Source organism: Streptopelia decaocto (genome assembly GCF_964273445.1).
Source record: "Streptopelia decaocto genome assembly, chromosome: 11".
NCBI classification, from domain to species: domain Eukaryota; kingdom Metazoa; phylum Chordata; class Aves; order Columbiformes; family Columbidae; genus Streptopelia; species Streptopelia decaocto.
Genome location: NC_138666.1, coordinates 3,586,864 through 3,602,509, shown reverse-complemented (window position 1 = coordinate 3,602,509; position 15,646 = coordinate 3,586,864). Strand labels below are relative to the sequence as shown.

The following is a 15,646-nucleotide window of genomic DNA, read 5'->3' as shown; positions in this document are numbered from 1 at the left end:
CATTTTTAGAAACAGTTAGTAAAGAAAAAAATTCATCACGCAATAAAAAGGCTTTTTGACACATGAAGACAAAAGCTTCAGGCCGTTTATTAAGACTACTTCCTACTGTGTTGGGCTTTGTTTTATCTCATAATTAAAATCACACCTGAGCTGGGCCATCTGTGAGAGTGTATTAAGTTTCTTACAAAACATGAAAATCTTTTCATTTTTTCCACACAAATGCCAATAAATCTTGTCAGGTTTTTTGGTGTGTGACACAGAAAAATAATATGCTGAAATAAAGGGCAGGCTTTTGAGCAGGCAAACAAAATTATTTTTCTGTGTTCATCAATTGCACCTCATAATAATGGGTACGTTTTAAAAAGCTGTACACTTAAAAACGTAACCTCTTCTGATATTTGACAGTATGTTGCTTTCTTACAGTTTATTTTGTAGGATAAACATAAAAATGAGTCAAAGCTGAAGGATTCGTATTTTCCATATCAATTAGCAATTAAGAGTGCACAGAAAAGGTCAGTCAGCATTTTCTTTATTCTAAAGTTCAAAGGGTTTTTGTTGTTGTTTTTTTGTTGGTTGTTTGGGGGTTCTTTGTTTGTTTTGCTTGCTTAGTTCATTTGTTTTCAAACACTCTGAACACAGACCAAGAGTATTTCCTTTTACAGAAGGACATTGTGGAGAGGGAAAAATCCCTAAATACAGTCCAAGTTCATTAAGCCAAGTATTTGTCTTTTCAAAGTAGTACTTCTGGGTGCATAGTTAAACTGAAGGACTAATGACAAGAGGACCTATATTTATGCTAGAAGACAAACATATACTGAAAGTCAACTGCATTGAATTCAGGAAAATTCAAACGTGATTCTATTTTGTTGCAGCTATATTACTTCAAAGAGACTATATATGCTCTTGAAATTAACTTTAGTGCTTCTGTTGAGCCAGGAAGTAAATACATATCAAGCTTGTACTTTTTAAATCATGTAACTTCAATTACACAATAAAATGTGCATAGTATTTGGGTAGTCTAGCAGTCCTACTCAGAAACTTCTCACCCAAGGTAAATTATGAAATCAGATGAGATCAGAATATTGTCAAATAAAAGAAAAATTATTTCACATCAATATGTACTATATAAGAGTGCCTCAACAGAGGGAAGCTCTACTGATAACTTGTTTTCATGGGCAAACTGAATAAGCAAATGGTCAACTGCATACAGTGCTCCACTGCTTCCATAGGATTCAACATGTACACAGGTCTTCCCACTACTGGAACTTATGGACAAGCAGAAAAATCAAGAAAAAAATTCCTAGTACAACAATATTAAGAATTACGTTTTCTTTATACATTTTGAAGCACCAAGCTTCAACAGTGATCTGCACAAACTAACACCAATTCAATTTCTTTTATATTTACATATATGCACTACGTAATTATTTATATTGTTAGAAATACATTTGGCTGACAGTGCACTTAATTGGCAAACATATTTCATTTGAGCTTGTTCTCTTTTAAATTACTTATTTTACAAAAGAAGTCTGAATTCTAAAGTCATAAACAACCCCCTTTTCTTCCAAATGTTTTTTGGAATCTAATGACTATCTGGTATTCAGACTATTCTGAAAATCTGTTTTCTTTGTGGATTAATGGTATAAAAGAAACATGTTAAGCAAGAAAGAGCAACACTTTTTTAAAGTGTGTCTGCCTTCAACAAGCGAGTGGTCTGGATCCAACTCTTAATGTTGTCCTTTCTCCCATTATTTTACAGCTACTTTAATGCACCTTCCTAAAAATCAAGTTTGCAATACCAAAGAGATCTATTGCTTTCCAAATGCAGCTTTTGCTACTGAAGTTGGCCAAGAGCCAAGAAACAAAGGCACTTTCTTTTGAAGAAGGTTTTCTTATTGAATCCACAAAAATAATTTCTTATACTTAAAAGATAATTACTTTGGTAACTATCATTTTATGTGCCAAATTAAAAATCATAAAAACTTTTCCAATCCGATGCGTCTTTCTGCAGTAGTGTCACAATAAAAGTCAGAGATCCCATCATAGGAAAATGTGAAGGATATTTACACCAGGACCTGTGCCCTTATTCTCTTCTCACCTACATTGACTTAAATCCAGAGTAAGTCTCTTGAACTCAGCAATATGGCAATGGTGTAAAATCAATCTGAGAGGATGATGACAATGATAATCAAGATACTTCCACATGATTTTAAGCAAAATAAATGTTACATTGTTGCCTAATGCACAGCTTCCCTCCAAATAACTAAACAAATGGAAATACAGGATTCTGAGCAGTTGAAACTTACGAGTTTCTTCTTTGAATACAATGAAATGCAATTGTTGACTCTGCAAAAAGAATGGACCTCTAAAAGATATCACAAAACATATTCACTGTAAATTCCAGGGGAAAAGCAATAATGCATATACATTAGAGGTGTACTAATACACACTCAACAGCCTTTCTTTCCCCACTTTGCAAACATATAGAAGGCCCAATTAATGAAGTCCGCAATATTTTGAAAAAGTTTTCTTCGTTGTATAACAAATGATCAAAAATACCAAACTAAATGAAGACTGTCAAAACAAATGCACAATAGATACTTAAATACATTATCCCTGCTGGTTTTCATTATTGTGTTTGCTCATTTTCTCCCCAATTGAATTCACCACATTTCCTCATTCACAATGGCTCTGTACATTCACATCTGCACAGCGGTTGCCTATGCGAAATACGTTAAGTATCAGCTTCCAGGGTCCCTTCTCATGTGCCCTCCCAGCTGTAAATGAGGTTAGGAAACACCACTGTAAACACAGAAGTCCTTTCGAAAGGTAAAATAGTGGAGGAAAAAAAGCCTCTCAGGAAATTTGATTTGTACTTCGGTTTCGTTCTTAAAGGAACACCCAAAGCTTGACATAATTTCAAACTATTGAAATACAGAATATTAAAAGAACAGACAGCAGAATAAGGCATTTTTATAGTAGTCTTGTATTTTTGCTACAAAGAGCAGAATAAGGTATTATAGTAATGATACAAGTATACTACAAAAATATAAATAGCACTGAATGCTGAGCTCATTGTTCTGAGCAGTGAGTTGCTTTCTTTTTCTTTTTTTTCTTTTTGTAAAAAAAAAAAAACTGTTTGCAATTCCTTCAGCAAAAAACAGGACACACACACAGATGTCATAAATAATCCAAAATAAACCCATGCTAATTTATTTAATGTGCAACTCCAACACAAATTACTTAGCAGTGAAATTGCACCTCCTCGTATTGTGCATGCGAAATAAAAGCGAACAGCTGTGCTCTTCCAAACCAAGCTATTGCTACAATTAAACCAACAGTCATTTTACAAACCAGCGAGCTATTTCATGTGCGTCTCCAGCACTAATCATCTTTTCTCCACTGCCGCAGCCCAACACAACAGCAGTTATTTATAGAGTTATCTATCTTGCACTTTGCAGATGATGCCTAACATTATGACAACAGTGAAAAGGTCTCCGTACCTGCCTACCTAAAACAAGTTTCTGTAAAGTAATGAATAGAGACAGCTCGGGGACCATCCACCTGCACCGCTTGCCTTCTCCTGCCTGCAACGGGAACCCACCGGGGACCGGCAGAAGGTACTTGTCTGACAGGGCCAGGACAGCCTTTCTCCTCGGTGACAGCCTGGGCCTCGCCTCTTCAACCTGACCCACCATAATTCCTTCACAATGCAGCAGCGAGGCAGCTGACAGTAGCAGCTGCACCTCCTAAGCGAGATGGATGGAATTTTCATAACTAGTTCCCCAAGTTACATTTTACCTTCAAGATAATTTATGAGCTGCTGTGGAGCCTTGAAGAGACAATATGCTTGCCATAAAATTAACTCTAACAGTCTTGTAGGTTATAATTAACACTGGGAGGGTAGCACCAACTGGATGAAACACATGGCATAATTGATGGTGAAACTGGAAATTAAGGAAGCTAACAATATCATTACTGTGCACATCACTTTAGTGAAACCTGTGCTTTCCAGGGGTTAATTACAATCCCCTTCTAACGTACACATTCTGACGGGGAGGGGATGAGTGTCACAGCTAGGAGGAGGCAGGTTTGCTGGCAAAGCCACCTTGCACCTGGACTGATGTATATATTGTTTTTTTTGCCTGGAAGAGATATACATGTCAAAGCAGCAGCACCAGCACCTGAACATCTGGCAGCAGGCACACTGTAGCTTAGAGATAGATGATTGCTCAAGCCTCATAGAATATTTCATTTTCTCTAGCCAGCATACTTAATGGCAAAGAAGCAAAAATCCTCTGTGAGATTTCAGTTAATGGCACACGTTATTAATTTAAACGACTTGAGCAAAGAAAAACATTTTAACTTTATATTGCCATAACTTAGCAGCAAATTAAGATTTTTTTTTCATCAGTGTATTATCATCATGGTTTATTACATTAGTCTTTACAAGCATGCAGAGCAATCCTTTTAGCATCTTGCCTGTCAAGGGAATACTGAAGATGCAGTGCTAGTGAGCTAGTTAATCAGAAATAATACTATAAACTGCTGCCATCTTTAAAAATGAGAACATGCAATTCATCTACCTGCGTCTAAGACTCTACATTCAAGCCATGACTTAAGGACTTGTTAGTATAATATATTTATTTGAATCTCTCTCGAATTATCTTAATGAAACTTTTTTTTGTCCCTGGACAAGATATGTGAAAACGTACAGATAAATGATGCAACAGTGTCACCTACAGGCAAGCAAAACAGTTAAAAACCTTCTCCAACATTGCACCCTCGTCCCTCTCAAACCCACTTTCATCCCCACCTTTCCCCTCCTCCAACCTCCCTCTCAATCCCTGACACACACACATCTGGATTTTGGGATTATCCATATGTCCAAATATAAAAAGAAGGGCAAATACCTAAAATGCTTTCAGGACGGCTTAATATTAAATAATCAGACCCTAAATGCCTTACAATAAACATGCTGTACGGCAAGCAAGTCATCTCCGCTGGAGTGGATACATTGATGACTTTGCATCTCCTGATGTTCAAATCCACCTTTTCTAGGCGGTCAAAGGTAATTCTGATAAGAGTATTTTTCAGAACTCAGAAAGACCACATGCTGACGTTACTAAATATGAGAAAACAAAAATGAGAAAATGTCAATTTGTTCAATACAACTAGCAAAAAATTTTAAGACTATTGTCTAAACTTGTACAAAAATTGCCCTCCATTGTAATTTGGAGGTTGATCTGACTCCAGCAAATCCACAGGCATAACTGATAGATCTATTCAGGTTACCCTTGTAGAAACTGTGGAACATCCTCTTATCAGTAGCTCTTAAAATTCTCAGAACTCCGTTTTCTCAACAGAATACTCTTCTCTTCTAGTATTCCTGCTTTTCCTTTAATACTTGATAGCTTTTTCTTAGCTTCTCCCACAAACTCTGCATTTTGAGAGCCTGTTTCTCAGTTAATCTTTTTGATACATCTCAAGATACCTTTTTGTTTCAATTATTTCTCTCAATTTCTAATTATATCACTGATGTCCACTGATGTTCCTTTAACACACTTCTCACCCATGAATCCTATCTGCTCCATCACCAACTCAGGATAGGTAATCTCTAGAATACAGCAATATGGAAATATGATTATTTTGAATTGGCAGTAAGTTGGGGTGTTGCATAACTCCAGAAGTGTTCTCGGTTGGCCAAGCTACTCAAGATAAACTTTTCTTCTACTGCTATTACCTATGCTTTAAGCACTGTTCCCACTTGGGACTGCTGTCATTTACCAAAAGAAGATCAAGACAAATAAAACACCACATGCTATGTAACAGGTTCCCAAGCTCTCCATTTTTCACAACATCTTAAGCATAAGAAATGCCAGCTTCCTTTTTTAGCTATTTTAAACATCAGTTTATAATACAATAATTCCACAGCAATATTACATTAAGAATTGAAAATTCAGATAAAATAAAGAGCACAAATCATACAGCCAAATTAAACTGTTTAAATGCCCAAAAGATCCCATCAGCAGCAAAAATAAGCAAGTAAAGCTAATTCTGTTTTCCAGTTTGTCTTAGTTTTTCTGCCTAGTTGAAACATCTCCAGCCCAGTCTTTGACCTCCCAGTGGACTGTGTTTCCCTCTCGCCCAATGCAGTTGACATCACCCAGGAATTTACCACGACTCTCAGCAGCATGTGGCTATCCGGGTACGTTACCATAACTTTTAGCACAAGCAAACTGTAGAGCAATGGGACAGACTGACATCCCCTTTTTGCCCACGGTCAGCCCCGATATTCACAGGCTTTATCACTCCCTCACAACCATGGTCTAGACTGTGTAGAGCATTGACAGCATCTTGCTCAGTTACTACATTCATTTAATTTTTGGCTGCTCCGAAAATGCCAGCAAGGGCACCAATTAGTGTCAGCTGTAACAGTTGCTTTATGTGATATACACACCTGCCTACCAGGGCTGGAGAACCAATGCATTTTACATAGGCCATCAAACACAGATACCCAGTGGGAATAATCTTTGGCACTATCTACCTGAACCATATTTGAACCACTGACCTGAAAACAAAAGGCTTTGTATTTCATTACCAATCCCTGGAGCCATCAAGTTCTATATATGTAGAAAAACTTTAATAACATAAGGCTGACAGCATTTAAGACTTAAGTCATGAACTTATGTAAGCATCTGCTCACTCATGCCTCATTCTATGACATGATAAGCACACAATTTGGCTAGGTAAACCCCATATGTTACCCTCTGGTTTTCTGTATTGGTAATATACACAGATTATTTAACCCAGATCCTCCAAATTATCTTTGTTTAATTCAGCTTTATGACAGAAAAAGCTGTAACAAAGTGGTAACAACAACAATAAAGTCCTGTTTGGATAAGGCTTCTATTATTTCACAGAAGAGACAATTTCATCTTTGGACTCAATTAATTTTAAATATCTAGTTTTAGATAAAGTTTTCGGTCATACTAAGTTTGTGAGTAGTTTAATGGACATGTTACATACCAAGACATTAGCACATTTTGCTGAAGGCAAAGGAAAGCATGGATTGATATTGCAGAGGAAAGAAACCTCAGTGGATAAAGCAAAATAAACCTATGATAATTTGTCATTCTCTGGACCATCCCTATTTTCTAACAGTAGGCTTTTAGCTAATATGGGCAGCTACAGAGCACTATACAGGACACTGAATTCTCCCAGCTTTGCTCCTTTTCCCCTGCCTCTGGCAGCCACCTTTCTCTCTTACAGGAACCACGACAGCTGATGCTAATGCTACTTTGTGGTTCAACTAGCTGATGATGTGGCTGACACTTTGTCTCCACAGATTATAAATTTGTCACCTCTGATCTACTCCATCTCCAGTATCCTGTAGCCCGGCAACACAATAATCTCCGTTTCCAGCATTCAGATCTTTCAGTGGTAGCAAGCAAATCATTGTCAAACCACTGGAAAAACAACACAAACTATCTTTCTTGTTCTGCAATCATGAAAGCTTACATGAATAAGGAAATGTCACCCGTGATTACTTCAAAAGCCTGTCCAGGTGAAATAAAGTCAAACCTCTAAGAAATTTAGCTAAAAAAGAAAATATTTATCAAATGTATTCTGATAGTGTGGGAAAAGTCTTTATCATTTTTTGTTTTGGAAACTTAATTGCACTGTAAATAAGGACTAACTGTGTCAGTTGTCAGTTTTAGCAGTGTCACTGAATAGGTTTTTGAAAATTCCTTCTAATATAACAAGAAGAAAGCATGAAATCAAAAAGGGAAATGTCAAAGAATTTTGATCCAGTAGTTATTCAGGTATGGGATAATGCATCTCTCTATGGTTTTCCAAAGTGGAGCACTAAAAATTAAAATGATAAGTAAACCCTCAGAGTAAACAATTCCTACAAAGCACATAGTGAAAGAGCCTGACCCACACAAAAGCCATGCACAGAGCTGAAGTTCCACGACTTTTACTGGACTGCCCTATAATAGCATTTGTATTAAGTCCTAAGCCAAAGAACATTTTTTTGCACCATATTTGCTGTGTATATAGTGACATCACAAGGTAAGAAGCAGCATTTTCTGTAAGGAGCCACAGCTTGAGAACATAAAGTCTTTTCAAGGGTAAAGGGCCAAGACAGTTTCAAAGGCAATAATAGGGGCGGTTAAACAGCAGCATTTAATCAGGCAGCATTTCCATTGTGCTGGAGAGCACTGGTACCTATTGATCTCCAGCTTTGCTGCTTCAAAGGCTCCTCGAGACAAGAAACACAGGTGAAAGACAGAGGCGGGAAACAGGAAGGGTCAGGAGAAGCAAAAGGAGTCGAGTAATAAGCAACTGGAGCAAAGTCAAAGGTCAGCGAAGGCAGCTGATGCCCGAGCAGGAGACCTGACAACTTCATTGAGTCGCGGCACTCGCTCCGGTCATTCGAAAGCTGCGAGGCCGGTCTGCAGGCTGCCGAAAGCACCTTCCCCATCAACACGCAGTGCTCAGCATCACCCTCTAACTCACAACCTACATTCACTTTCTGAAAAACAGTTTCAGGCTACATAGTGGGTGCGGAACAGTTCTATCTTCTTTTAAAGAACGTACACATGCACACACAAAATATGAATAGCAAAGAATACAAGTGTAATTTTCTTTTTCTTATGATTTCCAAAAGGATGAATCAAATTTCTCTATGGCTGTTGCTGACTTATTGAGTACCCATTCCAGCTGACACACTTATTGTCCAGAGAGGACAACTGTTACCACCGGAGATCACACCGTGGTACCTATTGAGATCCTTCAGAATCTCAGAAACAGGGATTCCTCAACATGAAAGAAAAAAATCTGTCATTCTAATGTTACACAAAACCACCACAAAAGTTTTAAACCACCCAAATACTTCCCCTCACTCTCTGCCAGACTTTAATATCTCCGCAATTTGTCTGTTAAATCTTTGGAACTCGTGTAGCTCCCATCGCAGAAGTTTCTAAAGGGCTCACTATATTTCATATGTTTATCATCTTGGCAGGCTTGTGAGAGTGTAAAAAAGCTCAGTATTTGTCAACCAGTCTTTTCAATCAGTATTACCACATTTCATTTAAAAATTAGCATTTAGTGAGATCCTGAAAAATACAAAAAGTCTGTGAAAGAAGGAAAACAACTGCTCCAAATTTCCCAAAGCCCAGGCTAACTTCTGTAACAGAAAAGTAGTCCATGGGTTAAGAAAGAAATACATTCCTTCTTTACGTCAACATCACTTTCTCCTACTGGAGCTAAAAAGAGTAAGATCTACCTCAATTATCTTCTTAGATCTGATCTAAAATTCCAAGAGGTGAGTGTGTGTGTATAAAAAAAATTAACTTTTTATTCAAAACAAAAATTTATATATATAGAAGTTGTCCTGTTTCTCATTTTACATACTTTTTTAGGATTCCACTCTCATATTTATCACTGTTCTTATTACAGAACCCAACAGTGTTATGACAGGTTAGGACTCAGTTGCCACACTATGTACTTGTAATTCAAATTCCTATATAACTATCCACATAATAAACCAGATTTCACTGCTGAGAGCTAAGACTATCTCAGTAGTTTGACAAGTGTTCACTGTAGCTAGAAAAAAAAAATACCTTTACATCGTTATGTCAAAATTGTGAGATCTTAGAAGGGGTTTGACAAAGGCAAAAAACTAAGGAATTACAGCTCACATTTGACTTGAAACCTGAAACTTACATAATTTGCCATGAGTAAGAGGTTCTTTTTTGAAGTGTTGTGCAGAGATGGAAGAATATAACAATTCTAAAAATACAATCATCTGATCTACAAAATGTTATGGGTTGTAGAATGACCGCATAAAATAGGGTTTTTTTCTTTGTGTTATTTCAATGAATCAAGGTTTTAAGCTATTGATTCTTACCAATTATAAACGGCAGAAAAGTGTTAATAGATTATCTCATGAACCAGAAAAATTTTGCCTTTATTGTGGTCCAAATTATTTATTGAATGTTTATTCTGTTTTCACTATGTCAAATTGTCATTACACGATGACTTAGAGACAACTTAAGATTTCAGAATTTGACTAAGCAGCACAACTATGAAAACACAACCATCATAAATAATTTTACATTTCTTATCAACTTTTCACTTCATTATGTCTTTCTCCAAAACTTGACATTTACTGCCTGAATTTCCCCAAAGAGAAATTGTGCAATTTCACTTAGTGAAACAGCAAAATGGACATCAGAGTCTATATCAAAAGAAAACCATTTTAGAGTAATAAAATTTTTGCATGAAGAATACTTATTTTAGTAACCACTTGTTTTTTCCTAAGAGTTAATAATTTCAATGTAATTAAACACCATCCTTTAAATTTATCTACTGCTGATTTCTTGATGACAAGTTAGTTTGGTAGTAAATGTATCCATATGAAAAATATAGCAAAAGACTACTAGCAATTAAGTGGAGTACGTCACGCAGGCATTGAAGACACTATTATTATAACACGATACAAGTTCTATTAGGAGAAATAAAAGATACATTTTTGACTGAGCTATACTGTCTAGTTCTCTTGGGTATCTACTGAGCAGGTAAAGTACAACATCTTTTGAAATTCAAGTACTTTTTTTTACCATTTCTTTATGATGTAACAACTTTTCTGGTTCTAGTTAAAAAGTAAAATAAAAAAATGTCAATAACATCATCAACAGGCTAAAAATATTAAGGCCTTTTTTGAAAATGAATCAGGTGCAGATATTGAACTGTACTTTTTCATCCTTTGTCTCACTTTTCAAATGATAATTTCTTCCACAGCCACCATTAAATCTTGATCTATTCCAGCTCTCTGTATGGGTCATTGATTCTAGATGTACCATGGTTATTTTTAAATGTTTCTCTTTCGTAGAGAAAGAGAGGGCTGTCTAGAGCCAGATGGGTAACTTCACACTTCATTTATCAAACCCAATGCATTAGACTCCACCCTCTCTTTCCCACTATTGCTGTTAAATTTCCATATAATTTGGTAACAATTTTCATTATCATACAGTGACCCTAAAAAGTCTACCCAGGTTTGCACGGTCAGTCCCAAATCCACAGCTGTTCCCTTTCCCCTCTATTTGTTACAGTAGAATCGAAGGTTCCCCTTGCTTTAGAGAAGCCGAAGAGCGACCTTGTGTAGGCAGAGGTCGAGAAGGGGTCAGTTCAAAGGGCTAGAGCAGCACTTTAACAGCTATAACAACCTGTCCATCAGGCACTATCATGCAGTATAAACAAATCTGGGACTTTAGAAACTCTGGGCCATTTCTGTTAACACTTAGAGGACATTCATTGAGTCCTACCTGAGGTATTTTGGATCACTACCACTCAACAGCAGAACAACTCAAATCCCTGGAAGACCAGCTCAGACACTTAAGATACTGATGACATCTTCAAGGCAAAAGTATATGAAACGGTGAAGCATAACATAAAGCGCACTACCACATATTTTGGACTATGGAGCTGGAACAAACACGTAAGGGGTAATTTCAGCTGGTTAAGACGCAGAATCAACTTAAATAATGCAAGGACGTGCTTTATCCGAGTAGATACATAGCCATATCAGACCAGTTCAGATGCCTTTCTCTGAGAAAGGCTAAATTTCTACAAGTTGAATTAGTTTGTATTAACAGCTCCCAGCAAGGTTTGTTTTTATTTTAAGCTGTCAATGACACAAATAAAACCTATGAAAGAACAGAATGCCCACAGAACTCTACAAATACCAAGTGCAGAGCAAAGTTTTTGCCAGCTGCCCTCCCTTCACTGACCTAAATTTCTTGAAGTTGTACTCTGCATAATGTGCTCTCTAATGCACAATGTAAGCTAATTAGAGTCGTCTGTATTTAACTTCCAGCGGAAAAAAATTCTATTATCTAATCTAGCTGATCCCCTGATAGCCTGTTGAAAGTAAAATACTGTAACCTATTGCCTGCCCTTTGACAAGTGCTAATTATTTCCTGTCCAAGCACATTTTTCTCATGTAATTCCAAAGTACACAATAGACTGATCTCTAAAACATGGGCAGCCCTGCTAGTACCACAGCGGACGTTTTATAACTTCCACCGCCGTATGCTTGATGGCTACCCCAGTCAGCGCTTCATTCCAGACATCGAGCCAAAGCTTTGATGAAGCAGAGTGAGGTGTACGGTAACAGACTGTTTATGCAGATCATATGGATGAGACTTCCAGATAGGTCGCTGGGATGGGAAACATCAAATGGAAAGAAGGAGGATTATGGATACTTAATACTCAAAGGACACTTTCTTTCAAAACTTGCAAGGCACAATACTCTTGAAATGTTCTTTCAGGTGCTTGGCTTGAAGGAGGCCTGCACTTTGTCTGCTTGTGCCTCTCCCCACCCCCAACCAAGAACTTCAGCATTTTCAGAGACGAGACTCTGTCTGCGACAGCAACGCTGCTCCAGCCTCCATCGCAGCGCGAGCAGAGGCCACGGACACTGGAACCCACCGTACTTTTAAATGACCCCTGTGGTCATGATTCTTGATGATTTTGGATATTAGGAAATCATTGTTAAACTAAACAAACACTAAAAAGAGACTCCCCTCATCAAAATTGTTCAGCCTTTTCCAGTCTCTAGGAAACTTTCTATTCTGGTTCACAACAAAGATGCACGTGTCCCATGGAGAAGCCTTAAGTGATTTCCTCCATTTTCAATGTAGCCAAAGCCTTTGCACTATTTCGTAAGCACAGTGATAGAGGGAACAAAACCCCACAGAGAAATCCCCCAAATTCCTCAAAAAGGAATAAACAAAAACCACATGATAATACAAAACCACATGATAATACAAGACTCACCTTGCTAAGCTCTTTTCCACTCTGAGGTCTTAACTGATTAGTATACAAATTAACATTCCATACTCATCAGAATGAAGACTTGGAAAACACACCCTCTAATTTGTCTAATAATACTATGTAATAATGTTCAATTTTTATCTAAAGCTTCTAAAATGTTTCAAGTCCACTCACTGTAATTACTGAGAACAACAAAGCCACTGGAGTGTCAGATCCAATATCTACAATTAACTTTTTAAAGTGAACCTCATAGCATTTTCATGAACTTTTCAAAGTTCATTTGAAAACACAGGAGAACTCCCTTACCTGGAGCATTTACCACATTTACCAATTAAGCGCTAATTTTGATAACAAAATTTCATTTAAAAATACTTCAGACTACAAACTTATTTAATTGTAAGCACAGAACATCCATACATTAGGTAGAAAATTATCATAGACTTAGAAATTTTATGTCAATACTATATATAAGAAAAAAGATTATTAAATGAGTTTAAATCTATAGCTTTCAGAAACAGACATGAAAAAGGTACGTCAACTCATTTAGCAGCTAAAGAAAAGGACACAAGGTGGCATAGAGTGGAAATTCTCTTTTTTGAATTCACATATTTCTGAACAAACTAGAAGCATAATGTGTCTGTGGTTTCTGAAATCCATTCATTTAACTACAATCCAGTATCAAACTTTCTCAAATAAAAACATAAGCAACTTTAAAAAATAGTTAACAACATCACCTGATTTATTACCATGGCAATGAATTCAGTTGAATAACTCAAGTTAGGCCAATCTCACCCAACAGAACCCAGTTAACACCAGTAGGACACCATGTGAGGATCATGAAGAGGACAGAGCAGACAGGTATCTATGAGCACACACGTTGTCAGCAATATAAGGAAAACCTTAGGGCATGTAAAGTGACACCAGTTCTCAAATATATATGCTGCCTATCAAGCCATTATCGATAGACTATGCTATATAAGCACAGAACATTCTACCCCAAAAAGTAACTGAGATCAGAAGCGGAAATACTAACTATTCCATTCAAGGAAAAATACTAGTTAATCAGTAAAAATTTTGACTTTTTTTTTTTTTTAAGGGTCAACTTGCCCCCTGCCAAGAGAATTTTGAGGAGTGTAACTGATATACTTGTTTCTAGTTTTATTAACTCACTGTTTTTCAAAAATTTCTCACCTTGCTGTCCATTCTTTCCGCAGCCTTTGTCGCTCAGTAAGGACCAGCAAGAAGCAGCTGATGGCTTCCTTCCCTTTTTCCTTGATTTGTTCCTTTTTTCCAACTTCAGAGAGGACCAGGCTTGACTTAAAGGGAAAAAACACATAAAAATTATAACCTAGAAATAGGAAACAATGTGTAAAATTAATAAAAAGCCCATAAGCAAATAAGGACAGTAAATCAATAGCCTTTTTTATTACAGTTCCACTGCTGACAAATCAATACAGTAAATGATGGTTAGAAATGGCCACCATATATTTGGTATTTAATCAATATACATGGCACATAAGGTAAACTTTAAAATCTCATTGCCTTAAGTAACACAACAAGACATTGTGCACCCCAGCTCTCATTTTCTTGAGATGCAATTCTTCTATTTTCTAAATATTTTCTTGTATCAAATCATATTAAATTGTTTCCCTCAATACAGCATTTAGGGGATTTCCCCCTCCCCTTTAAGCCTTTGTGAAGCTACAGAAGAAAATACCTGTTTGTATTGTATCTTCTAAAAAGAATTTCTGATGATGTGCTCATGTTCTCTTTATCATGAAGTATTTCAAGTAAGCAAGTAGTAAAAGTCTACCTTTTTCATTTATGGAATAAATTAAAAATTGCTTATATATATATATACACACACACGCGTGCCATGGTTTTAAACCATCTGTGTAGTAGGATGACGGTCTCTGCAGACCAACAGTTACTGGCCTTCCCAAATGTTCTGTCCAGAGATGATGTAATGTTATCATCCTTCATCCACCCCACAAGCAAACTCCAACCCCCTCAAATCCATCTTTGCCTTCAATTACTAACTCCCCCACCATTTTCTCCTCTTCTTTGCCCTACGTTTCCCCACTCTGTCAGCTCAGGAAAGAAACAGCACATGCTGTTGCTCATGCCACAAACACATGTCCACCAGTGGATGTGTGCTGACCTGAGGTGCAGTGGTCCAGCCACAACAGAGATCTGGGGTGGATGCTGCAGGCTTTTCCTTCAGCAAAGATACCATATTCGCCTTTCTCTCTTTAACCAACCACTGATACCCACTTAATTATGTTTGCTATTCTAACCTGCAGACTCATGTTCTGAAAACGTACCAAAGTATCTAAATGCTTCTGGGAAGGATGGCTGAATGGGCAGAATCCTTGCAGAAACCCAGGGTTTTTTTTTTCCCAGAGAAAATGAGGCAAAAAAAATGTTTCTAACCTGAAGCATTGTGGAAGTGAGTTTGAAAACACAACTCAAACACAACCAGGAGGTGCAATTCCTACTCCCAGCGTGGCCTCCCTTATAGAAACAACATGACACAAAGACATGGCATGTTGCCTCCTCCTCAACATCCCATACACTTTACATTATGCCCTGCCCAAACATACACCCACCAAAATTCCCCTGGGGATTCTGCAAGATAAATAGTTGTAACCATCATAAGTTCATGAAAATAGAAAGATCTGTCCTTGGTTTGACAGGTTGCTTTTTTTTCCACCCCCACAAGAAAGAACAATATGCACACTATACACTTCTTCAGCTGAGAAAAGTAGCAGTAACATTACTACTGCTGTGGTGGTTCCAAGAG

The 15,646-nt window shown here is 37.2% G+C and overlaps 1 protein-coding gene across 6 annotated transcripts in view; it reads right to left on the bottom strand.

Annotated features, from left to right (window-relative positions):
• Positions 1–15,646, bottom strand: part of FTO (FTO alpha-ketoglutarate dependent dioxygenase) — a 233,266-nt gene that overhangs the window by 117,060 nt on the left and 100,560 nt on the right. For all 6 annotated transcript variants that reach the window (XR_014185053.1, XM_082062363.1, XM_082062364.1 and 3 more), the window contains one exon: positions 14,035–14,159. Coding sequence is in view for 5 of the 6 variants with exons in the window: in XM_082062363.1 (XP_081918489.1) it covers positions 14,035–14,159 (125 nt within the window). In the remaining variant the exon portion in view is untranslated. The remainder of the gene's footprint in view (positions 1–14,034; positions 14,160–15,646) is intronic.